Source organism: Grus americana, chromosome 2 (assembly GCF_028858705.1).
Source record: "Grus americana isolate bGruAme1 chromosome 2, bGruAme1.mat, whole genome shotgun sequence".
Classification (NCBI taxonomy): Eukaryota; Metazoa; Chordata; class Aves; order Gruiformes; family Gruidae; genus Grus; species Grus americana.
The window spans coordinates 95,228,217-95,253,630 of NC_072853.1; the positions used below are offsets into that span (position 1 = coordinate 95,228,217).

General features: G+C 37.7%; 1 protein-coding gene across 2 annotated transcripts; it reads right to left on the reverse strand.

Annotated features, from left to right (window-relative positions):
- Positions 1 to 620: 620 nt before the first annotated feature.
- EEF1E1 (eukaryotic translation elongation factor 1 epsilon 1) lies at positions 621 to 25,389 on the reverse strand. Of its 2 annotated transcripts, XM_054814909.1 has the most exons (5): positions 25,233 to 25,389; positions 23,285 to 23,485; positions 15,770 to 15,865; positions 2,945 to 3,044; positions 621 to 709 (listed from the first exon to the last, which is right to left on the reverse strand). In XM_054814909.1, exons 1-5 carry the CDS (start codon positions 25,338 to 25,340, stop codon positions 621 to 623), a joined length of 594 nt encoding a protein of 197 aa, XP_054670884.1. In that variant the 5' UTR covers positions 25,341 to 25,389. The 2 variants fall into 2 exon arrangements, with proteins under 2 accessions (XP_054670884.1, XP_054670885.1); XM_054814910.1 differs by lacking the exons at positions 621 to 709; positions 2,945 to 3,044 and adding an exon at positions 7,947 to 8,611.
- Positions 25,390 to 25,414: the final 25 nt, after the last annotated feature.

Below are 25,414 nucleotides of genomic sequence, written 5' to 3' on the forward strand. Positions count from 1 at the left end.
CTCGGCTGCGCTGAGGAGATTTTGACAGGGAATGAACCCGCCGCCGCCACCGCTGCTCTGGGGGGCCCTGCGCGGCCCGGCCCGGCCGCGGCTGCCCGTCCTGGCACATGCTCCAGGGACGCCTTCGGGGCAGAACCCAGTGCGTGGCTTTCTCTGGGCCCAGCGCCGCGCATCTCGGAAAAAAACCCAAAAAACCCAAAGCAAACCCACCAAAAAACGCCATCAGAAAAACCTAGGGCTTGTTCGTGCGTTGGTTTTTGTTTTAGGAGAAGAGACATGCATTGAGATAAATCAATTCACTTCTGTGTGCAGTGAACATGAATAACAACTGTGGGATGTGGGCTACACAAACAGAGCAGCAGTCTATTTTGCAAGTATACAAAAAAGCAAAAATGACATAAAATCCCTGTACCTTTCTTTTAAAACCATTTGAGAGTATCAGGATATTTTCAATATACTCCCCCCCAATATAGTATATTGAGTTTATGCTGGGATTTTTTTTTTTTTCCATGCTACATACGCTGAATAACTTTTAGAATAGCTTGATCCTTGTTTAGGTTATTGCATCTACAGTTTAGTTTTTTACACATCCTTTCTATTTGAAATGCATACTGCACTGCTCAGTGGCTTTGGATAGTAAATGAAGGAAGAACTGGAGCACAAATTCTACTAAAGCTGCTACAACCTACAGTGTCCTGGCCTGGAATACCTGAAAGGAGCCAGTTTAGCTGTAACAATTACTCTTTTATTAGTAGAAAACAGGAGTAATAGCATTTTTGTTAGAAATTAGTTCTGCCCGTGTTGTACTCTGCATAGCTTTTTTAAGTAGGAGCAATTGCTTGGCTGAGAAAAAAAATCCCACCAAACCTGTTTTTATTGTGTGACGCTATTACAACAGACACAAAAATGATCCATTATTAAATTCTCTGTCCCATCATCAAAGCTCAGAAACTGCTTGCTGAAAGCACTATAATATTTTTTTGGCAATACATATAATCATCTAAACTCAGCCTTGAAAATGAGTGAATTGGCTTTGTCGAAATAATCTCCCCCCAAAATCAGTCAAAATATGGTTAAAATCTGAATAAATAATAAATGAATCTTACACTGGGAAATGTTGAATACTTCAGCTAACATTACTAAATTCAGCATAAATATATAATCTAAAGTAGTTTTTCATTCCCTCATTGTTACATAGTCTGTAAAACTTATGTTAAACAAGCAATAATTAGCAGAGGTAAGAATCATTACTAAAAAATACTGTTCCCTTTCACATATCTTTTTGTTACCCCAAAGTAACAATATCTTGCAACTTACAGATTAGTATTTATATTTGTCCACTTGCATCTAAAGCATGTAAGCACTTGACAATCACCACTAAATTACACCAGTGCTCATATATTAATAATATCTGCAGGATATTCCAGCTGGCTTGATGATCACTAACAATGAGGGGTAGAATTGTTCAAATGTTAATTTTATCCCCTTCCAGTCTAGCTGCCGTCCTTTCCTGGTGTCTCTCTCAGCCAAGTTATTTCCCCTTCTAAGCCCTATGCTCCAGCTATCTTTCTATTTGCTAAGGAGGAAATCCTGTAGCAAAGGGGGTTTATAACTACTGCATTTCTAGGGAAGAGTTTCTACATTATGAATAATGTCAGCTTTGGAATTACAGGACTGCAACAAGGCCAAATCCTGTGACAGATAAGTGCATCGGTTTCTAGGACTACTGTCCTGAAACTATTTCTCCTCTTTGTTTGAATACTGTGTTTATTCGTGGGGTTTTTTTTGTTTGGTTGGGGTTTTTTTGGGGTTTTTTTTGGTTTTTTTTTTTTAATATGCTTTATTTGCTGCATTTATGCCTGTTTCCCTCCCCCCCTTCTTACTCTCACAGCCCCGTCAAGCTTATTCTCAAAACATATTTAAAAAAATTAAGGAGGACTTAAAGAAGTGATGGCTACAAAAAGACAATACTTGTGGAGCCCCTAACCTGTCAGTTTGTAGTAAGTAGTCATCAAGTCACAAAAATATGGAAATAGCTACGGCTCGGAGCATGAAAATCAACATATGCAGTCATCATGTATTTTTCTGGAAGACAGGCTAAACAACCTCTGTCATTTTTGCCGTGCAACGGAACCCGCTTTCTCTTTTAGGGATCACCCTGCCACTTCCCATTAGCGTCAGCAGCGCTCCGAATTGCAAAATCTTCAGCCGAACGTGCCGAGTCCTGTCATTTCCCCCCCAGGCTGTCCAGCGATGATAATCCACTAAAGGATTGTTTCATCCAAGCGGCAGTGTCCGAGTCGAATGCCGGCAACAGGCAGGGAAACCCAAACCTGTTGAGGCAGACGTCTGCCGAGACGGGAGGAATCGGAGCGACAGCCCCGGAGAGGGAGAGGCGGGGAACATACTTTACGCCAGCAGAATAAGTCCATGGGCTGCACCTGTGATGGGAGACCGAGACCGCAATGGCAATGGTTGGAAGTTTGCGGGGCCGCGATGGCGACGCTGGCCGAAGCAGGCCTGGGGCCGCGCTGTTTGGAGGAGTGCCTTGTCGGATTAGCCGTGTGGCTACTGTATTTGATGCTCAACCTGGATGGACAGGCCTGCCAGGCAGAAACTGCTCAGGCAGATGATGCTAGGGAGGACAAAAATTATCCACCGCAAGACTAAGAAGACAGATGACACCCAGCAGGAACAGCAAGCCAAATCTGCAGAATCCACAATGCAGCTGGCTAGCCCAAGGCTACCTGCCTCTTTGAAGTGGAAGAGACATCACCAACGAGCTGTCAAATTAGATCACCAGCCTGGAAATGCTGAAAGAGATTTAGTTCTTCCAACAGAGAAGGGAAAGTTTAATAGATGAAAATCTTCCTAAAGGGGCCGAGGTAGCGTGGGAGGGGAAAGGGGAATCCTTCAGATGCAGCAACAATGAAAAATTACTCACCTCCCGCCTGCCTGCCGAGTGAGAAATGGGATACGCGGCGGCGTCCTGCAGCAGCCGCGGCAGCTGTAGTCACTACCAGCATGGAGAATAAAGGCCACGCCTGCAGGAACGTGCACAGAGCAGCAACAAGTAACCCTTCCTACAAAATCAGTCCTGTGTCCGTCCCCCCCCCCCCAAATATGTGATATCTTGATGTATCACCCAGGAGCTGGGCTCTGAAGTACTGTAAATCTAATATTCACGACAGGTAGCGGTGGGATACAAAGATCCAGCCTGAATCCCAAAGCTCGGCGCAGCACAGCCACATAACAACATCTCCCCTCACACTCTTCTGCAATAAAATTCAAGCACAAAAAATGTGTGGAATACAATGCAATTTTGATAAATCTGGAACAAAAATCAAGATTACCAAGTGAGTAAGCGTGTGCTCAGGTGTATGGTGAATATGAAAGCTGGTGTATCCGTTAGGGACAGCAGCAGCACGATCCAATTATAGATGCAAAGAAGAAATACCGCTCTTAGGGGGAAAATATTAAATGTATTAATCCATTAAGCAGCCGCATCATTGCAATTACACTTTGAAGTTAAAGACCATGAAACACACCAAAGATTAAAAGAAGTGATAAGATTGAAAACCAAAAGGAAAAAAAAAATCAAATAGGCCTACAGATGCCTCTTCCTAGTAAAAATTAAAAATAATTAAAAAAAAAGAGGTACAAAAAATTACATACTAGGTTCTGTATACACATACAATTATAAAATCAATTTACGGCCATACCAAGGCAAACGTATTTGGAGAAAAATTATAAGGTCTCTATTCCCAACTTCAGCATTCATGTAGCAGACAAACCATAAATCACCTGCAGAGATGCAAACAGAAGATGCTAGCAGACCAGAAAGAATATGAACCAGACCTCCGAATAGAAGAGCTTACATTGGATTTATTGATAATAATTTTATAGTTGTATCCATTCCTTTATTTTGACCTCTCTCAGCTAATCTAAGTATGCTGTCCTCATCTCTTCCAAATCCATAGCACTGAGGCGCAGTTTTGATCATCACTTTTTAACTGAGAATAAAGATGCCCAAGTTCTACAGCGCTCTCCATCTGTAATGTTACTTGGGTGTATTTTATTTCATGGACAAAATCACGTTAACACTTCTAAGTCATATTTCCATATAAAATAGTTAATATGAGTGTCTTGAACTGCAAAGTACTCGCATCCATCTTAAACATTAGAGTCTCGGCTCCCTACTAATAACCCAGGATCCACACCCATGCTGAAGAGTCTAAGATTACTCTTCCATCAGCTATAATTATAATTGAAATAAATGTGTGTACGTGTCTGTGAGAGAGAAAGAAAGTGAAGCTGAAGAATTATTTTATCAAGATAGTCCAATGAGCTGTAACACCTATTGGGAAGCAAGTTCCCCATTTCTAGGCCTATGTTCTTCTGAAGATTCAGATAGTACTAAGAAATTCCTAGAAGGGTTGCTTCCACTTAAAAATATTTTGAAGAAGGTGAGGTAGGCTATAGGGAAGGATTACAAGATAAAAAAAGATTAAAAGGATGTGAAAATATCATCTCTTACAGGCAAACAGCTAAGGTGCTAGCTGGGAGACTTAACTGTCCTGATGTTATGCATTCTATCCAAAGAATCTCCGGCAATTCCATAGGTGCAAATCTCTTGAAAGCAAGTACTTACTGTGGGTGGGCAGTGAAGAAAGGTAACAAAACTTGCTTGATTGGACTGGTTCAGTTGCTAATCAGAAGTGGTATCTCCTACCTTGCTTTCTGTGTGGAAAACTGGGATGCCAGCCTGGTAGGTAAATCACTGATGACACAAAAGGAACTCGACAAAAAGCACAGCATGTATTTAAACTATCATAAAAAAATTCTTTACAGTTTTACTGCTGAAAAGCCTACACTTCAGTTCCATGTGAATGGTCAGATTTTCTTAGTACCCAGGTCTAAACTGGAACTAAGTTTTTTTGGTCAGTTTAATACAGATGATCTCAAATTTCTCACTCCTACTCACTCTTCTCTAATCCCATGTTATACGTGGATTTTTATATGAATCACTGTTGCCCAGTTACAAGTTTCAGTGCAAGAACTGCCCCTAGAGACCTCTGAAATCAAACTGAACTCTCACTTGACAATGAAGTTACACATACAAAGACGACTAAAAATCATCAGCACATTTCTAACATATTCAATGCAACACTTGAACACCTGCTTCAACTGGGCTTGTCTGCAAGCAGTGGTCATCTTGGCATCAAGGGGAAAAAGACAAGTCAAAGTGGTTAAGTGTAAGATTTCACTGAACACTTACAATTATCATATTTATTTCAGTGGTGAATTCTTCAGTTGCTGAAAGGTTGTCATGCAGCACTATCTCACCATATGGCAACAACCTCAAGTCCTAGAGGCACATACTTAAAAGACCATAACATGTCAGGCCCCTTGAATAAATTAGATAGAACAATTATGCAAAATAATAATACTGCAATGATGAGATACATTAACAAATGAGAGTGTCACTGTTCATGAAATGCTGTGAAAACAAATTCCACACATCACTGTGGTCATCATCATCATCAAACTGCGAAGCAACAAAAGTAAAACAACATCACCGTATTTACTGTGCCCTTCAGCAACTGAAATTTTAAGGAAGAAGGGGGTTGCAAGGGAAGAAAGTCACTTTTACTAATGTTCAGTGAAAGTATAATAAAATATTGCGGAAACAGAAAGACAAGCGGTAGTAGCTTTAAAAACAGCGGAACATTTACCCACGCACACTCTTTATAGCGATCATCAATGTTCATTTGACAGCTCACGTACACTACAACTCATCTGTAAATAATATGAAGCATCATCTTAAAAAAATGTACCTTGTACAATCTCAGATGGACCACGCTATGTTTTTGTGATTTTTTTCAGAAGTTTTTTCACAGATTTAGTTGTCCTTGATGATCAAAAGGCATTAGACAGAAAGAGGGAGAGGGGAGGAAATCAATATCATCTGGTTTTCCCAGTCATCTCGCTAAAGGAAAAATCTCAATTCATCCTTCTTTGCTTTTAATCCTCTACCCCCTAAAGTTTCTCTGTGCAGGACAGAGAAAATTGAAATACTCAAGTTAGCATATGATAATGACCAAATGCCTTTTAGATAGCATAGAGTTAAATTTTATTAATCCACTTCAAAACATCCTTCTGTTAGCTGAACAATTTTTAAAATTTTTTTTTTTAACATTTCAGCAGCAAGTAACACTTCTGTTCTACACCAGAGAAAACAAAACTGGCACAAGAGGCTAGGGGATACCGCAGCAGTATCATGTAGCTACCTTGAGAAATCCCCAACACTTGCAAACAGTGGCTGTTTAGGATTTAAAAAAAAAAAAAAAAAAAGGCACTTTGTAGCATCATCCCCACAAAGCTTGTCTGAAGAGACGACAATATTGTTTTCAGCAATATTTTTAGCTCTGGTTCCATTTCAGTGTTCTTAGCTGCAAGGTAAGCTGCTGTTTCCGTGGATGAAGGCTTGCGCATACACTTTACAAAACTTAAATCATTCTCATTTGCAATAGCGTATATAAAAACAAACAAGCTGTCAGATGAATGTGAAACTTCCCCAAACCCTGACCAAAGGCACTGATGATTCTCACTCATGCTCCCCTTCAGAAACAGAAAATGGTTCGTTATAGTAGAATTTAGTAGAAGTGCAGGTATTCTTCTAAGTCTCATCATCACCTGCTCCCAGCCTAAGTGGGGGAAAAAAAGCAAACTCACTTATATACGTACTACCAGGCAACAAATGTTTGAATAAACTGGGAATTAAAGAGTGCAAGTACTGACAGTAAAAAACTGCTGCCCTCAGGTAGTCAAATATGAAAAGTCTGGAGCAGGAAGTTTCTAATGTACAGTTGCGCTAAAGCCCACTTCACAATTCTTGAACGGATCACAAGATTTCAGTGAGATTTTCCTAACTAAGTAGACAGGGCCTGCTTCTAAATAGCAAGGAACAAGAGTAACTAACATGAAAAACAGCAGAAGCTGAGAATTAAGCCCCCCGGGAAACGATAACAACTTTTTCAAACCAAACAAGATTATTTTCATTTTTAACTATATAAGCCATTCCTAAAAGTAACACTGTGTACCTGTAAACCGTCTAAAGAAATTATGTAGGTACAAAACCCACCTATTAGACAGCTTGGAATTGCCCAAGTTAAGCTTATTCACAAAATTTTCTTCTGCCCTTTTACGTGTTAGGAGATATTTTAATAACCTCATCTCATTATCTACCTACTTTTTTTCTTAAGGCCTTGTAACATTCAGAATGCTCAAACAGCTATCCAGGATATCTTTATCTCTCTCTTACGGGGTAGGAGACTCCTAAAGTAGCACACAAGTTAAGACAAAAGTATGTACAACTGAACACTGTTGTAGAAACCAACACAGAAGTTCATCAATTAAAATATCAAAATATTTTTGTATTTCAGTGTTTTAAAAGAAATGTTAACTGAATTGTGCAGAAGATAATCACCCAATTCAGACGATTCCTTAGGGCATTATGTTAGTGCTTTGAAATTTGTTAAAAATAAAGACAGAAAGACCACATTCTACAGTGAAGTGACCTGTCCAAATGTCTGATTTGACAATATCATCTTTGGTTTTCAAATAAACTTTACAACACAAAGTGAACTTGACAGAATAGCTCATTATTATCTTATGCTGAGAGGGAGGGTGGGTGGTTGTGGTTTTTTTGTTTGTTTGGGGTTTTTGTAGGATCTTGCAACTTGCATTTGCACTTATGTAGAAATACCATATTAAGTGAGACATGCAAAAATCTTGAAAAATGCTAGCTTTGTTAGCTTTTTGCTTCTAGAATGAAAATAAAAGTCCAGGTACCACAAAAAGAAGTAGCAAGTGAACTAACCTTTTAAAAATCTTCATTTTCTTTGCTGAAGAAAAACTAAAACATTTCACAGCCAAATTAAGACTACAGTTTTAAAATAATTTATTCAGTCACATAAATACTTTGTAACATTTGCATGTTCCCTTTTTCACATCCTTGGCACACAATATAGCTCTTAACTTTTACAAAACTAGTGTAAACATCCATGGAAAATAAAATAAAAAGAAAGCGGGACATATGTAAAAATTTAATAAATAGCAAAAGGAGTGAATAATTGAAGGAAAATAAGTAATTCTTTCCTACAAAGACCATGTAATTACACTTGAATGTTTAATTGAAGGAACTTTTCATTTTTAAAAAATAGTGAATTAAAACTCAATTTCCATCTTTCTACCATTGTTGCATTTAATCAGATACATGATACAATTCTTGAACTAGTTCAAATTCTTGAACAAACAATAGCAATTCAATGCAATTGTATTATTTGAGGCATCAACAGTTTTGGTTCACATACAGAAGGTTACAAACCAGTATTTGCATGTTAGTGGTTTTGGACAGTATAATTTCTAAGCTCCCACACACCCTTCCAATGTGACATTAAGATTCTCCTTAATGAGCATTAGTGTATAATCTGTTCTTGATAAAGATGACATTAGAGAGATGTTGTCGGACACCTGGATAATGTTGAATATGGTTGAACCAACGAGACACATTAAGGTATTTCTCCTTTTCTTGCACTGTGAGGTCCACCTGCATGGGTAAGACATACAAGGTAGCAATCATACAGGGCACTGCATTATTAGTGTCATAACATGTGGTAAAGTAAAAGTGGAGTTTTACAGCTGATTTTAACTCACACACAGTTTTTACGGTCAGAATTATTCTATCTTAATTTCACATATTCAAATTCACAGCCCCAAAAATGTATTTACTTTTAATTTACTCACACAAACAGGCCTTGAGGGTGGAATATACATTTGTATGTTAGAGTGGGGGGGAAAAGGGCATTAGCTTGCTTGAATTTAATGCACCTATCTATTCATGGGGTTAGCATACGGTATTGGGAGGGGCAGGGAAGAGTTCCACCACATGCACAAGTCTTTTACATCAATCTAACAGGTGATCTTGCCTCACAGACAAAGGGAATACTTTGTATTTCAAGGTGTATTATAAGTACAGGAATACGGGTTTTTTCAGGCAATTTCAGACTGGACAGAAAAACTGAAAGCTGTTTTCCAGCTTGAGCAACAGTCATACAATAGTTACTAAGAAACAGCATAGCTTAATACTTAACTGTTCAGATGTGCTTGCTCACATTAAGATAGCAATGGAATGATTCAAATTGCTACAGTAAAACAAACTGGAAAACTGTCCATACTTCATAAACATATTTAAAGTACTACCACTTCCTCCTACAGTTTGAGGTCCTGTTGTTCACCAGAGTTCTCAAGTCAACAGCACAGTCACTTGCTTACTGTAACCCAGATCTAAACAGCTGCAGGATCAGTCAGGAAGAAGGCTCCAACTACCACACAGCTATTGCAACAGCTCCTTGCCACAGGAGTTATGGCTAAGATTAATGAAGAGCTTCAAGCCTACATTTACACCTGTCAGAGGACTGGCTCAGATGAAGTCATCTGCAGTTACAGATCTTAACTATACCTTTCAAAGTATTCTAAGTTCAAGTCAGCAACATCCCCAAAGCTTTACTACAAAGTCTTTTAATACTATGGAGCCTGTCGAGCCAGCTATGAAAGAACTATTCCATCCTGTATCACCTGTATTACTGCCCCTTGACTAGCAATCTTAGGTCTCCTCATTCCTCTGTAATGAAGTTAGCTTATCAGTTTAGACAATAATCTGTTCCCTCACACTAACCTACTGCAACTGAATTACAAATGGGGTAGTCCTCAAAAGGAGACTACAAAAACTGCATCAGGAACAAGATGTGATCTTCACATCAACTACCTCATCTTACCTCACCAATACTTAAACCAATCAGTACAGGATTCACCTCACTTCATTTTCAGTTACCTAAATTAGCCATCAAGTTTAACTTAGTCACCTTTTTAACACCAGCAGTCAATGAAAAAGGGCACACCTGTAGAGGATAGTTTTAACAGACAAATCACTAGCTAGACATGCCTAATATTTTTCATGTTTAGACTTCTAATCAAGGTTAATCCCCTCCTCAAAAGCTCAACAGATGGCATATTCCTTATGCCTTGTTCTACAAACACCACATTTCACGGATACTGCAGGTTCATTGCAAATTTGATCTTGGGCACAGGACAGCTAGAAACAAATATATTCCAACAAACTTTAAATCACAGTAAGAGCTATACATACTCATTTACTCAGTTGTATGACTGAAGAGCTGGTGTTCAAAACTAAAGCGTCATGTTAAATTTCACCTTGTGACACACTAGACCTTTCAACTTCGAGAGTTGCCTATAACATTTGCTGCTTCTCTCTCACAGCCCAGCACTTGGATTAGAATTGGAAAGCTTTAGACACGTAGAGGTAAAAAGAAAATAAGGATATATACACTAGAAGATGAATCACTGGAAAAATACCAAGGAAGAAGAATTTCCAGGAGTTGTGGGAAGGAGTTCTAAACCAATGCCACGTAGCATTAAAGCTCTATTAACAGCAAGTTCAGAGCATAACAACTGTGGCAACAACTGAAAAGCAGGGATGTTGCAGCTGCCCCAAACCCAAATAGCTCCTGTTCCTACAGGACCCACCTGTCAGAATACAAGAGCAGCACTGCACATGAATTTACACAACAACTTCTGTCATTTTGAACTGTTATGAACCCCAGTTCAGGCAGTGTGAGAAAATCTCCTTTTCTTGTTGCTGGCATGGAAATGTAAGTGCTATTCCTACACCTGTACAGTCTGGTAGAAGGGCACAGACAAATCAATTAAAACACTGCCACATATTATTTTTGCTTATCTAGAAACATAAGAGAGTTAAATCAGCATTAGCCAAGTGGAAAAGAGTAACATGGGTAAGGGGAAAAACTCCAGAGTTTTTAAAGGCATTATAAACAAAAAAAGGAAGCTACTAAAACATGACACTGAGTGCTTCACAAATTGCCTGAGCTTCTGCAAGTACAGTATATTCAGGACAAAAAACCCCTGTGCAGTACCATTTAGGGGAATATGATTTTGATCACCTGCAGTTTGTTATAATTAATAGTAGTTGGAAGCTAGTGCTTGGTATGAAGCTGTAAAACCACATACAAAGCAACACAGCATGAAGAGAGCAACACGTGTACTTTAAGGCCATCTAAAATTACTGAAAGTGAAGAAAAGTATTTAAGTATGAGCAGATACTAAAAATACCATCACTTTAAGTTCCATGAGTGTTGTATGCTTATAGTTATAATTACAGTACCCTTTTTCAAAGTCTTTAATAGGTAAGCACTTGGTTATGAAAATGCTGAACTAAACTTCAGTTTTTGCAGATACAGTATTACCTCCTCATAATTTTATACTGATAATTCTCAATCTTCACATTTCTCTGATGTAAATCAAAAATAAAGTCTGGAAAACTAGTTCTTCTCCATTCTGTTAGTGTAGCGAGAAAACATCTGAAGGGCAAAACAGACAGCTACTCTAATAACAAAATCCCTTTTTGTACTCTAGGCACAACAAGCAAGATATTTTTACTTATTTACATAATGTACTCTATCAGTGAAATATATTAAAAAGCACTTTGTGGCATGCTCTACTTTTTACTTGGAACATAACTCTTAGGTTAATTGTTTAGAGATCACTTCCATGGCATTTTTTACAACATTTTGTTAGATGGGTATTTTCTGTTCTCTCTCATTAAATTAGATAATTCCCCCAAGTTAAGAAAGGCTGCTGTTCTGCTGTTAAAATAATTATTTGCTATTAAAGCAATTATTTTAATAGCAAAGAAGCAGCCACTCAATTTGACAGGCTTTTTTTTTTTATGTCATAAAAAAAAGAGTCTTATTCTTTCACCACAAAGCTCACAAAGGGTAACCAAGGTGGTCATCATACAGTGCAACTAGATGATTTTCTAGAAGGGCTATAAATACACAAGTTTTAATTATATTTGCTTTCAGTAGCATTGGGGATACAGGCATAAATTCCCATTCCCACACCCCGCACGTATGTGGAAGGTCTAAAAATACCTGCCTACATCTGAAGTTCTTCAGCATCAAGAAAAGGATAAGATACTATCACATTTTTTTGGTTTAGCCTTTAGATATGAGGGAAAAAAAAACCAAACAAAACAGTTGAATGGTGTATTTCATGAAATAGATGTACTTTCACATAGTTTTGACTAATTTTCCGCCGTTGAAGGAACATGCTTAACATTAAACCTTTTCTTTAAGGTAAAACTTTTTTGTAATTCAGTTTAAGTACCACTTCCAGCATCATTCTTTAGAAGGAAAGCCTGTTATCCCAGTACTAAGATAAGCGGCGTATCAGTGAATATTAATAAATAATCATGGCAATCTGTTTATTAGAGGAAATGTTCATTATGGAAAAAAAATAGCTAGAAAATAAACTACTATTGCAGTCTCATTACAGTTTAGTATTAGTAGTTCTGACCCAAGGAGAACAACTTTGTTTGTTTTGTACTTGATTTGACCCCAAAATTTCGACTGAGGGTTCTTCCATTTGCAGATATAAATTTCACCCATAATTTATTTTCTAGACCTTATTAAAGAAATTTTCAAGTCAGACATGTAGATTTGAGACTACTTCTTTGGTTCTGACAAAATTTTTGAATTATAAAAACAGATCAATCTTCATATTGATTATTTCTCTAAAATAGAACTAGACTTGTGTTGTTTGAAAATACTAAAGAATAAAAATCTAGGGAAAGTTTTTTTTTATTTTAAATAAAAAAAAAGGATATGAAAACAATTTCATTACCAGAGGGGGAATTTAATGCTTACTGATTGCCTGAGCTATCCTCAACACGAATTTGGAATCATTGCTTTTCTCTGCAATCTATGCTTTAACCTAGTAGAACTTCATTTTTCATCATATTTATCCACATATGTATTTAAGTAATCAAAGTGTCTAAAGACAACAATATTTATACTATATACATGGAGACATGGAATTACATATGAGAATGTAAATCACATTGCTTGAAAAAGCTCATTTAGCTAGTATCGAGCATTACACTTTTTGGGTGCTTGTGACCTATATTATGATGAACAACAATGTACACAATTTAGTTCCCGCCTTATTATTACAAGTGTATATTTCTAATTAAGAGACTCAAAATAGAATCAGTCTGCAAGAAGCCTGAAACACGACCTGTGAATCTGACTCTCACTCATTAAGATACTAATTTCTTTCCCACAATATTTAAACACATTGTACTATTGTGCTTATTAAGATAACTAGAAGGGAGGAAGAATGAAAGGCACACAACTGCAAAATTAAGAGTTGCTGCTGTTCACTAGACAAACTGATTAGTAAGTTCGATGAGCCTGGACAGTGAAGAATCAGGTTCCAGAACCCGCCCTAGATTATAGGAAGGGCAAGATGAAGGTGGGAGGAAGGGAGAAATACGAAGATGTGTGATATATATTCACAAACGCTAAGAAAGGCAGATGAAACCACAGGTGAAGAAGTGAGCAATAGGATTGGATGGTAATAAAAACTTTTCCAATGAAACGTGCATCAGAAGGTTTTCAAAGTTTTAACAATACTGAGGCTCATTCAAGACAATCATGGTATGTCACCAATATTTACAGCGTTCTATTACTAATGTATGTGTTAGCATGTAGTTGTTAGTCTATCAAAAGCAGATAGATTAATCCTAACATTATCAGTAACATTTTCAGATCAATTTTCTGAACAGCTTGATGGACAGGAAGAACTGTGGATCTTTCCCCCCACACACACACCCCTCCCATTTCTGCCTCCTCTCTTGAAGAATTATAAAAAACATTTATTGATATTTTGCACAAGGCTTAGCTCAAACAGCAGTGGATATGACAAACTGCTTCCCTGGACCACATCACATTAAGAGATACAGCAGCTTTCCCTGCTCCCCCTCCCATTAAAGCTTAGGGCAGAGAAGCAGCTCTGGACGTACTCTCTTCTCATTAGAGGAAAAATAAAAATAAAAAATAAAAAAATCACAATTCTACAGTTCAAGATCTTACCTCTACAATTAAATACTAGTATTAATCAATTCTGAAACCTTCAAAATACATGTAATTCCTAGCTCCTAGATTTTCCTTTTTATTTAGGATAGCCACTCCATTATTTGTCCTTTATACCTTTCCGATTCAGAAAATTATCTTCCATGGAATCAAACATTTCAGAAACAAATGCTGTACTATAAACCTGTCCCAAGTAGTGTCTGGATGGTTGCAGGCACCCAGGAGCACCAAGTCATTTGTTTTTACCATCTGTTCTATTTCCCAAAGCAATAACTTGTATCTTTTCTCCTTGATTAGGTGTTCTACTCTAGAGCAAACTAAATTTAAAATATGCTTGATTTTCCCCTGCCTAAGTTTTTGAAAAAATGTCTCATTTGAACTCATACTCTCTTACAGGGTATACAGCTGTATTTTTAGAAAGTACATATACATTTTTTCCTATGTCTACATATCATATGTAAAAGGTAACTCATTCTGATGCTGTAGTCAACACATCTATCCTACTACTTAAGATATTTTACAAGGCAAATATGATTTAACAGATTTAATTCTCAGTGACTGACTCTAACATGTTTTCAAAAACCTTCTGAAATGAAGTTTCCTTTCCCTCTGCTCTGCTTGACACTCTCTCATTTGAACTTTTACTCCTAGACAGTCAAGATATATAAGTTCTCTCTCATTTCTGGTAGTATTTCATTACTTGATCTTCTCCCCTGCCTCAGTCTCCCTTTTGAACTGTAGCATTCTTGCATTCTTCTCCCAGAGCTCTGCTTTTAATTGTATGAAGTAACTATTCACCCAGTTGATTGAATTCACTGATTCTCAGACACGTGCATTTGTCAGAGGCATCTTTTCTCATTATCCCCTCCTCTCCAATGTTCCAATGTAAAGCTAACTGATTTTTATCTTCTCCCAAGAATTTAGCAGACCTTTTTGTATAAGTCCTTTGGTTTGACCCACTCCAGAGAAGGACAGCTCATTTACAATCACATTCCAGACACCAAAATACAAGTAACTTCTACAGCTTCATCTTTCATTACCATTTGGAGTTCAGAACTGAGGTACGATGATTTATAAGCACTTCATAGTAAACCCTGAGCTGACTACAAAGAATCTCAGTATCTTCTCTACTCAGTACAAACTTCTATTTTGTGGGGGGTTTTTTTGTTTGTTTTTCTCCTAAGTACCAGCTCCCTATGTTATTTTCATATTCTGTATGTTATCAAGTCTTATGACTAAGTCTTCAAACACAAATGACATTTTGCCATGGCTCACACTTTTATATGCATTCATCCTTCAGGAACTTAATTTATATGCATCTTTCATAGCACCAGCAGCATTTCTCTGATACTAACAAGGTTAGTACTTTCAGTTCTGACACGTCCTTTCAGTTTCATTTATCTATTTCCCCATGTAGTTCTGTCAGCAGTCATGTTTCAGACTTGACCAGATAGATTCTTCATACCTAGAAACACAGCGACAGGTATCTCCCTTGTTACATTAGATAGATGAAACTAAAGCATTCTGGACACTACAGATAATACACTTCTTTTGACAGATCCATAGCTAAATATTAAAAAAAGTAAAAAATTATTTATTTGAAGTTGTTATAAGAAATCTCACCATTTTTGTTCTGTATCAATTCAGTAGGTCAACTTCTACAACAATAAACTGCCCTTTAGATAACCAAGAATTATGATAGTTGTACGTATAAAAATAACACAAATAACACTTACCATGACATGATGCAATCCATAGTACATTAAAATGTCTGCTAAGGTAAAAATGTTTCCTGCAAGGTAGACTTTATCTTCAAGGTATATGTTAAGATCCTAAAAAGGAAAAAGTCATTATATTGCTGTAGCATTGACTTTGTAAGACAAAATGTTAAAGCAATTGTTAAAAATAATAGAAAACTTTCTCTGGAGACTATACATATAAAATAAACGCCAGCTTTAATTTATCCCAACTCAGCAAAGGAGAAAAACATTAAAAGAAGAAAAAAATCTAAAAAGTGTCCAGATGATAAACCAAAATATCATTATACTTTGACAGTGAGAATTCAGTAACATTTAAAGGTTGGTCTCTACACAAAGTGCTAGCCAGTTTGCTGCTGGCACATCATCTTTCATAATTCCCCCACTTACATCCACTCAAATTTTTGTAAATACAAGTGTGATTTATTTTACATGTTAAGCTGACTCCACAGAAATACTTTCAAATCTGTCTTTTCTTGGCTTCAAATTACTGGTATTCTAAAATGCAAGAGTGGTGTGTTTGGTTTTTTTCTTTTATTAGCACATATGACTCAAGCACCACTGTTATATGTTTAGCACTTGGTAAGTAGAAAACGCAATCCTATGATCAAAGGAGACATACTGCTCTTCCAGCACCAGCTTCTGTCCTCCAGGACTCACTCAATGCAGCTGGTCAGCAAGGTTCTGGAACTCAAAACATGTAAGAACCAGAGAAGCACAAAGGGATACTGTGGTAGGAGACAACACTTTTCAAGCTCAGTGTCAGAAACTTGGTACCCATCAGCTGGTATCATTTGACACCTGCTTTTATTAATGTTGAAATCACTGCTAGCAATTCTTAATGACTGATACTGTCAATTCAGTTGCTATGTAAGTCCATATAAAGAGAGCACTGCTTCAGCATTTTAAGATCATCTCTCTCTCAACAATTCCACATCAGAGGCTGTAAGAGTAGGTAGTAGGTGGCTTCCATTTAGGTTCAGTAAATAAATATTTCAAATATGTATTACTGGAAGACCCTTTTTCATGCCTTTTTTGTATGCAGTTATTCTCTGCCAAAAAACAGGAGGCTGATTCATCGTTGCTCAAGTGTATCAATTCTGAGAATACAGGCATCACGCATCAGCTCTACCTCTTTACCTGTCCTTCCTTTTCTCCACATCTTACCTAGTTCTCATCCCATTTATGCACCCTTCTGCCTCCTCCTTCCCTCTGAATAAAGAAATGTAAAGCAAACAAAATTATCTACTTTAACCCTGATGCCAGCATAAGCAAGCTTTAGTTTTACAATATTCTTTTCAGAAATGTAGGAAAACAGTTTCCCAGCTTTTCATTGGATTTGGAAACTCTCCCTGTTAGTATTCCTGCGCTGGTTGAAAAAACTTGTAGTAAATGCACTACTTTTTCCTCAGAGATCCCCTTAAGCTACCCTCTCCCCCCATCCCTGAAACAGAGGTGGGCAGCTTAAACATAACATTTTTCAAAACACCCCGCAATAATTTTTCAGTCTCAATTACAGCGTGTTCCATTTTAAGACAATCTATTATTTAAAAAAAAAAGTCTAGGGCAAGGAGAAGGGGGTTAACAATTAGTAAACAATTTAGAAATTACATTTACCCTTAAGCATATTCCAGTTTTTGTGGTTCAATAATTTTACCGATATGGAGATATCCTACATTGCATACATAAAAAAAACAAACCACAAAACTAAAATGCTAAGACTTTAAGACATCTGACCTTGCATTTGAATTTGACAAGTTTGACTCCATTATGCCACCTTACTATTTGATAACCTCTTCATGACAGGACTCCTGTACTTCTGTAATATTTAAACATCCTCATGTCTGCTTTGATTTATTAGAGCAAATCAGGGAAAAATATTAACCCCTGCATAGCTAAAATTCTGTAAGGTCATCTGCCCCTGGCTATGTAGCTTCTCTTCTTTAGACTGGTTTACTGCTTTGTTCACGCTAGTGAGCTCTCAAATTACCTTAAACATGTAACTACAGTTCTGTGGAATTTCATACACACCACACAAAGGCAAATGCAATGTTAAGAAGAAAAAAAATATCTAGAGATCTGTTCACTAAAAAAAATCATAAACTTGTCTATTCTGACACAGATTCTCTGATCAGCATTTTTCCTTTTGATTAACCATAAATTCAACATGCATTATAATGAGAAGTAACGCCACTGAAAGCGTATCCCCTCCCATCCCTTTTCTTCTTAGTCTAGGCTATGGAATCAGGATTTTGTCAGGTAAAGCGCTCGCTATCTCTGAAGGTACAATCAACAGTTATTTCCCGCTGAAATTCTGAATTTCAGCACCAAAGAAATTATGGCATACTAATTCTTAGTTTTATACATATTCAAGAGGTAGGCTAGTTTCTGTACAGAAATATTGTTTGCCCAGTTGTTCAGGACGGGTTAATATCATACAAAGATGGGTTAATAGCATACAAAGAATATATTTGTTCTTTAAATATACTGTGCATGTGTACTCAAAACATTCATCAATAGAAAAAACCCTAAAACTTTAAAGACAAGGTAAGTTATTACAGTGTGAACAATTATTTATTCTGGTTCATCAAACTGCGTGAAGTCAGTTAACTGAGCAAATAGAATCTGACAAAAATGGTTTAGTCTTGGATAAATTAGCATTAGTTTACAGTTCTGTTTTTAAACATGTACTTTCCTCCCATAAAATACATACAGATAATCCGATTTCATTCTGTAAATCAAGCTAATTCAGAAACACCACAGTATTTTTTTTTTCTCCACATGCACTAGGCACATTTAGTTAATCTTGCCTCATGGGTTATGCTTCCCATTGACGATTATATTATTGGCTAATAGCCAACTGTGTTAAAATTCCTGAAAGTCAAGCTTTCTTAAGTGACCATGGTATTAAACCAAAGTAGTGTTCTTGTCCTGGAGACATTAATGGAAATACAAATTCAAAACTGTATTTGAATTTCTATTAAATCCAGGAAATTCAAGGTCTGTTAGCTGTCATTTATATAATTGTCTTTCATGTCTTGAACATCACTACTTAAATTGATTACGCATATACAATCCCAGTATTAAATGACTGAAATACTCTTACAAGTTGCTTATAACTATATGAACTTATTGTTGCAATCCCTCAGAAAATCCCTTCTCAAATTTTAGACAGGTATTTTAAGGCATAACTGCAGTTTGATGCGCTAATATGTGTTGAACAACTGCAGCAATTCAAATTCCATTGAGGGAGGGAAAAAACATGGAAAGAAGAGATGTTGCATTATTTATGGACTAACCAATGGATTTCCATTTGGTTGTTCTACGGAAAAAAATCCAATTTACAGCCCATATCTAGAGTGACAGCTCAACACATCCCATCCATGGCACACTTCTGGCTACCCCACAGCACTGCTTACTATCTTTTAAGTATGCAATCTAATTGTCTGTAACCCAATTCATCCATTAAGGCGACTGAATCCCTTCCAGTCACCGCAAGCTGAGACAGCAGCTCGGGTAAGTAACAGTTGCTTCTTACAATGACTCAATAGCTTACAACAGATCTAATCATACTTGTGATTTTGTTTTGGCTATTTAGTCCACAACGCCACACTGCTGGTGTATGTGCTTCCCTTACACAGAAGCACATCCTTTTGGTCAGCAATATTCTCAAGGTCATTTATGCCCTAAATGCCCCTGTATTGCACCATGCAAAGACAAAGAGCTGAGCACTCTCAAATGCCTTAGGAAAGCCTCTGACAATGCAGAACCCAAGAAAAGGATTCTGCAGCCATGTCCAAGAAAAGCAGAACTGCACTGTTGGGCCATGGCCATATTTTTAATTCCAATGCAAGACTTTTCTGTGTAACTGGCAAGCTACGAGGTAAACCTGGTCTGGAAGAATATTATATTCAACACACTCAGTTTCCTGCAAAAGACAGAACAAAAAATAATCAGCAAACGTTGCTCAAATAGTCAATATTCAATCTTTTATACCCCTAAGCACACAAAAAATATCCTGGTGCTAACAGAAAAGGGAGAGAAGTGAACATGGAAACTCAAAGTTTAAAAAATGCTTGCTGGACAAGCTTGCCAAAGTGGGTAGGCAACCCATTTAGAAGTCTGTCAAAAAACAGCGTATGAGAACTGTGGATTAACGGCATGGACAGAGCATGGATTAACCTGTTCATATATTTGTGGAAACAGTAATTTTTCAAACAAGCACAGTAAATAAGAATGGAAGCTCTCTTACTCAGATTTCTAACTGGATTTCATGATTACAGACAGCACAAGAAATTGGGACAAAACTAGGTTAAATCATGGAACATTTTTTTGTACGAGACACTGAAAGTAGTACACAAAAATTCTTGGTTATTATTATCCTTCAGAGACTAGAAATTTCTACGTCTCTGTGGAAGCTTTTCTGTGAATTCAAGTACCAGCTCCCAGTTATTTAGAATATGCCTCTCAGGATGGGGTGGGTGGGGGAAGAACCGTCAAGTTTTGAATATCTAAAATTCACAAAGAGACATTCAAATCTCTGGAATGGAATTCATTAACATCTAAGCAGACATTTGGTGGCACAAAACTTTCACAAAGGTTCTCGATTCTTTCCCAGAAGAGTCAAACAATTACTAGTTATCAGGCATGATGACTCAGTAATTTTCAGATTTTTTTTCCTATGCAGTTTAATTTACCACTAACCAAACATCAAAGCAGCAAAGGAAAATACTCTCATCCCGTGGAAAAAAAAAAGTTAACATGCATTGGGTATTATGTTCCCACCACTACTGACAATCATTCCTACATATGTGTTAAAGAACACTCCAGAGGTATTGTTCCCCATTTATTTTGTCCAGTCTGAGAGCTCAAATCAAAGTTAGACAAAACTTGAGCACTTTTATTGACCAGTTCTGAACAGTATGGCATTTGCTCTGAATGAACATAAAAAACCTGGCTGAGACTGACTTCATGATTGTTTTCATGCCAAATAACAGCTTTATTCAACACGTCAGTGAGAACAATTTAGGAACATATTTTCTTAAGGACAACAGAAACCCCTTCCTGTTCAAATTAACAAACGTTAAACCAATTATTTACCAATGTTTTTCAAAATCACATCACCTCAGTTAAGGGTTAAATAGAGGCAGCCTAAAATTTATATCAGGAGTGAACTGTTTTTGGTGCAGCTTATTATAAATTGTGGCTCTAGGCTGCAACTGTCCCAAGACTGCCATTGTGTATTCCAGACACGTCGTAAAGCTACCACCTCAGACTTGCCTCCCTATTTTAGTTGGTTTTTTTTTTTTTTCACCCGTACTCCCTTTTGGCATAGTATACTTTAATGGTAGGCTGCCTCTTTTCCTGATTAATCATGGTGGCAAGAGAACAAATTAAAAAAAAAAAATCTTAATTGCTATACTATGAAATTATTAGTGCTGGAACAATTCCACAGCAGCCCTGTGTCAAAGTTTCTGGCTATTCAACATCTGCTAAGAAAAAAAAATCCATAGGAAAATTTTAAAGTGGTAATATCTATTAGAATTTACTTATTTTTTTTGACAAAAAAGGTTGGACTAGATGATCCTTGAGGGCTCTTACAGCCTGGTATTCACTGATTAAAGGCAGAGATTCTCCCTCAAGTGACACTGACTGTTTCTCAGTAATGAAATTTTGCTTTTTTTTTTTGGAAACGCTTGATTTATCTACATATCTGTATTTCAGTATATTATCTTTTCTACACTGTCAGTGTTGCTAAGGTTAAAACTGAAAAGAGATACCAGCTTCAACATGAAACCATCATATCTCTGCATCTGGTTTTAATACTCAAATGCAGTTATGCAAATATTCACATGTGTGTGCTGACAAAGCAGGTATCATCCTTAAGCCATTCAGAGCAGGTGTATTTTTTTTACAAAAAGACAGAAAATTTGCTACAGCTAAACCTGAAGTTAAACCCTGATTAGTCAGTGCCTCCTTCAATCAAGTTCTGAAAATCCCAAAGGGTATACACTTTTCCTGCAGTATCTGTAGAATAACCATAACTGTAAAGGCTTTGATAGCATTTGCACACAGAAAATAAGACCAGAGATGTTACAAAAAGAGAAGCAATGTAAACTCACGCTTAACCAATGGAAGATATTTCATGGGTATAATGAGATCAAGATAATTCAGATTATCTGGGGTGTGAGAGAAATGGTTCTTTAGCGCTTTCAACAAGTTGATCCTTGTAAAGCAGGCATAATATTCCAAGTCCTCAAGATCAAGGAGGCTGTCAGTTTGAAGAGGACAACAGATGACTAAAAAGGTTTTGTTTCGCACCATTTTAAGTGCAAGATTTTCCTTGATTTTACATTACACAATGTTAACTGTTGAACGCTGTTTCAGTTTATCTTTGGTTTCTGCAATAGTTCTAGTTGACGCAGGCTTGTCACACCTAACACAAGTCCAAAGTATTAGTTAAGACTCTGCTAGCCTCAAGTAAAGTCAACCTTCCTAATACCTTGCAGCTCACAAAGCTATTTCTAAAGCCAGACCCACTAGTAGCACTGAGCATTGTGTACTTTCCATCTAAAACATACTTTTAAAATTAAAAAAAATAAAGACTTTAAAAATTGATTGACTTTCACTGCTGTTTCATACACACTTAGTAAACAGAGCCCTTAGCAAAATTTACTCTATTTTCCTTCTTACTCCTTGTGACTGGTAATGAGTATTTTTGCAGTCTTGTGGGAACAGAGCTTAAAGAGAAAATTTGCTTTACACTTTTAAGTGCTATCTACTCCCTGCCATCTGCCTACTCAAACAACGAGGTGACCCTTGAGAGTCTCTTTTCTGCTTCCACCTGTTTAAGAGGAAGTAAGCTTCAGACTACAAGAAAGGTTTAACACAGTAGACCAAAGCCTCCATAAAAAATAGCTCGATGTGAAGGGCAGCTTTGCAGAGATTCCTTTAAGACTTTGCTTTTCACACACAATTCTGTCCAGTAACTCCTTTTGGCATCAATACCAATTACCACAACATCAAGTACGGCCTGTATTCTGCAATTACCAAATCAATAAGAATAGCTCTTGGAACATTCAGAGCAGTGTCATCTTGAAGTACACCACAAACTTGTTTATATCTGAGGTTTTATGAAGACAGTAGGAAACTGGCGTCTTCCACAGCTAATAAGAGACTAGGCAGCCGAACAATCTCTAAACTATCTGGAACACCCTGGATAGTTTATAGCGGTACAGCCATAAAACTCTGTAGGAGCTCTGCTTCATATATTTTACAGATTAAGCTGTTTTCCTGTTTCAGGATGTTGGGGTATTTTTGTCAATAAAAGTGAAAAGCAGCAAGCAGAATAAAAGCCAGTGCTTAAAGATACTGTCAAGTCTTCAGTGTTTGATCAGTTTTATTAATTGATTGTTCATACACACATTAGCACTGTAATCTTCAAGGTCTAGTCACTCCAAAATTCAGTGGCGAGGCAATTAAGTAGTCCCTTACCTTCAGAATTATTCTAGTATCTTCTTTACTAGAGCCTCCATCTACTCGAGTCACTCTATATTCCAACCACTGCTGAACGACAGCTTTCTCTTCTGCAGTACTTCCAAGCAGCTGGTCTTTCTTAGCCTGTTTAACCAGGTGGGCAGCTATAGTCATAAATCCCGTCAGACCAGGACCATTGTTTGTTTGAAGAACAGGAACCTAGAAAAGGAAACAAAAGTGCATTAGTAAACAACTCATTTGAAAAACAGTCTCCATAAGAATAGCTATTGTTTTTTACAGCTCCTCAAAAGGATCTTTAGAGCAATATATCAGAATTTAGAAGTATTGATACTAAAGGCTGTAACATAAAAAGTGTACGTTCTCTTTTTTACTCTTTGGGGTGGTTTATTTTCAGCTTTGACAGAAGCGTATTTAACACATGCACATGGACAAACCAAGACACTTCTACCTCCAATCAATCAAACTCTGCCAATATTAGCAAGAAATAGTATTGCTCACTCTAACATTGGATTAACTAACTTTTAACTCATTTTCAAATTCAGGACTCTGACTTAAGATTGTAGCATCAGTAGCATCCAATTTCTCTCCAAGGAGACTGCAGTAGCCAGACATACTGAAATGCTTATTCATACTTACTGTTCTATTGCCAAATACTCCGACAAAACTTAGTAGCTCACTGGTATTGGGGGGGGACAACACATCACTCCTCTAACTTTAACCATATCTTTGTTAGTGACATTAGCACATGTTAAACCGTGGGAAAGGAAACTGATCCAGTAAGAGAGTCAGAAGTGAAATGAATGAATTGAAACTCACTGCAACAGACTAAAGCCCATTCAGTCATTTATGACATCAAATGACAGAAGAAAAACTGATTAAAATGTAATACTTTTTTTCTTTTTAAAGTATCTGACCACAGAGGAGTCTGTCTACATTCAGATTTAATTAACATAAGATGCAAGTTGAAAGCATAATACTCATTTTGCTGTTTTATCAAGAGTCTTTGACTACTATTTAATTTTTCTACTGAACAGGCAGTTGGAAAATACATGGCTAGATCTAGTTACTTGATTTTTCAGAATTATGCTTCACAATAATAGCAATAAAATACCCATTGGGTTGTTAAATAATTAAGGAAGCTTTTACAACCAAAGAATGTATATTGCTATTCGGGACTGTAATCATAAACAGTAAACAAAGTCAAGGAAAAAAAACGTAAGATGACTGCACAGCTTCTTTTCTCTGCTGTCCTTCTCTGAGAGAATCATATAAAGGCCCTTACACGTTTGTGACACTCTCGGCACCACATTACACTTTTCATGCCTGAGGTGCCTCTTAAACCACAGAACTTAATGTTTCCATACGAACTTCAAAGTGTCAAGCCATCTACCCTGAAAGAGCAAAATATTTAAGAGCAACAATTCTTCACTACAGATGCATTTCTGCTATTAACAGGGTATCTTTTTCGCATGATTTAACTACACTAGCACATATATAACTGCACTGGCACCAGGAAAACACACGGATAAGGGAAGCACCGTGAGAACAAGTACATTTCAAGCCAACATCCCTCCAACGACACACGATAACCCTTCCACAGGCAGAGGGAAGAGGTTTCCAGAACCTGCGAGCAGGTAGCGAGGCCTTACAGCTACAAGGGGGGCGAAAGAAGGGGCTGAGGGAGAAAAGGTGAAACCCCCTGCTCAAGGGGAAGAGCTGACCGTGCGGGGATGGGCAGCTGAGGCCGACACAGGGCCCGCCCACCCCGGAGACCGGGGTTTGGGGAGCCCCGGTCACCATCGCACCGGTACTTGGGGAAATGGCCGCGCGGGGACGGCGCCGAGGCGGGAGGGGAAGCGGCGAGGGAAGAAGCCATTAGGGAAAGGGGTCAGTGGACACCCGCGCGCATCGCTGCCCGCTCCCGGCCCCTCCTCGCTCCCTTCACCTTCCGCTCCCCCTGGACGCCGTACTTGTTCCCTTTCGGCAGGCCCAGCAACTTCTCCAGCAAAGCCAGCTCATCCACGCCCGGCCCCGGCCGCGCGGCAGCTGCCATCTTTGGCGGAGGACCACCTGGGAAAGGAAGGACAGCGACAGTCACCACCTGACAACAACCGCCAACCCCATTGG

Excerpts from the sequence above, each read along its gene's own strand:
- EEF1E1 (XM_054814909.1), bottom strand. The coding sequence starts at position 25,340 with ATGGCAGCTGCCGCGCGGCCGGGGCCGGGCGTGGATGAGCTGGCTTTG. Across the intron at positions 3,045-15,769 it reads ATGGATTGCATCATGTCATG|GCGTGGCCTTTATTCTCCAT; the intron begins GTAAGTGTTATT and ends ACGTTCCTGCAG. Across the intron at positions 710-2,944 it reads ACTCGGCAGGCAGGCGGGAG|GTATTCCAGGCCAGGACACT; the intron begins GTGAGTAATTTT and ends GGCTCCTTTCAG.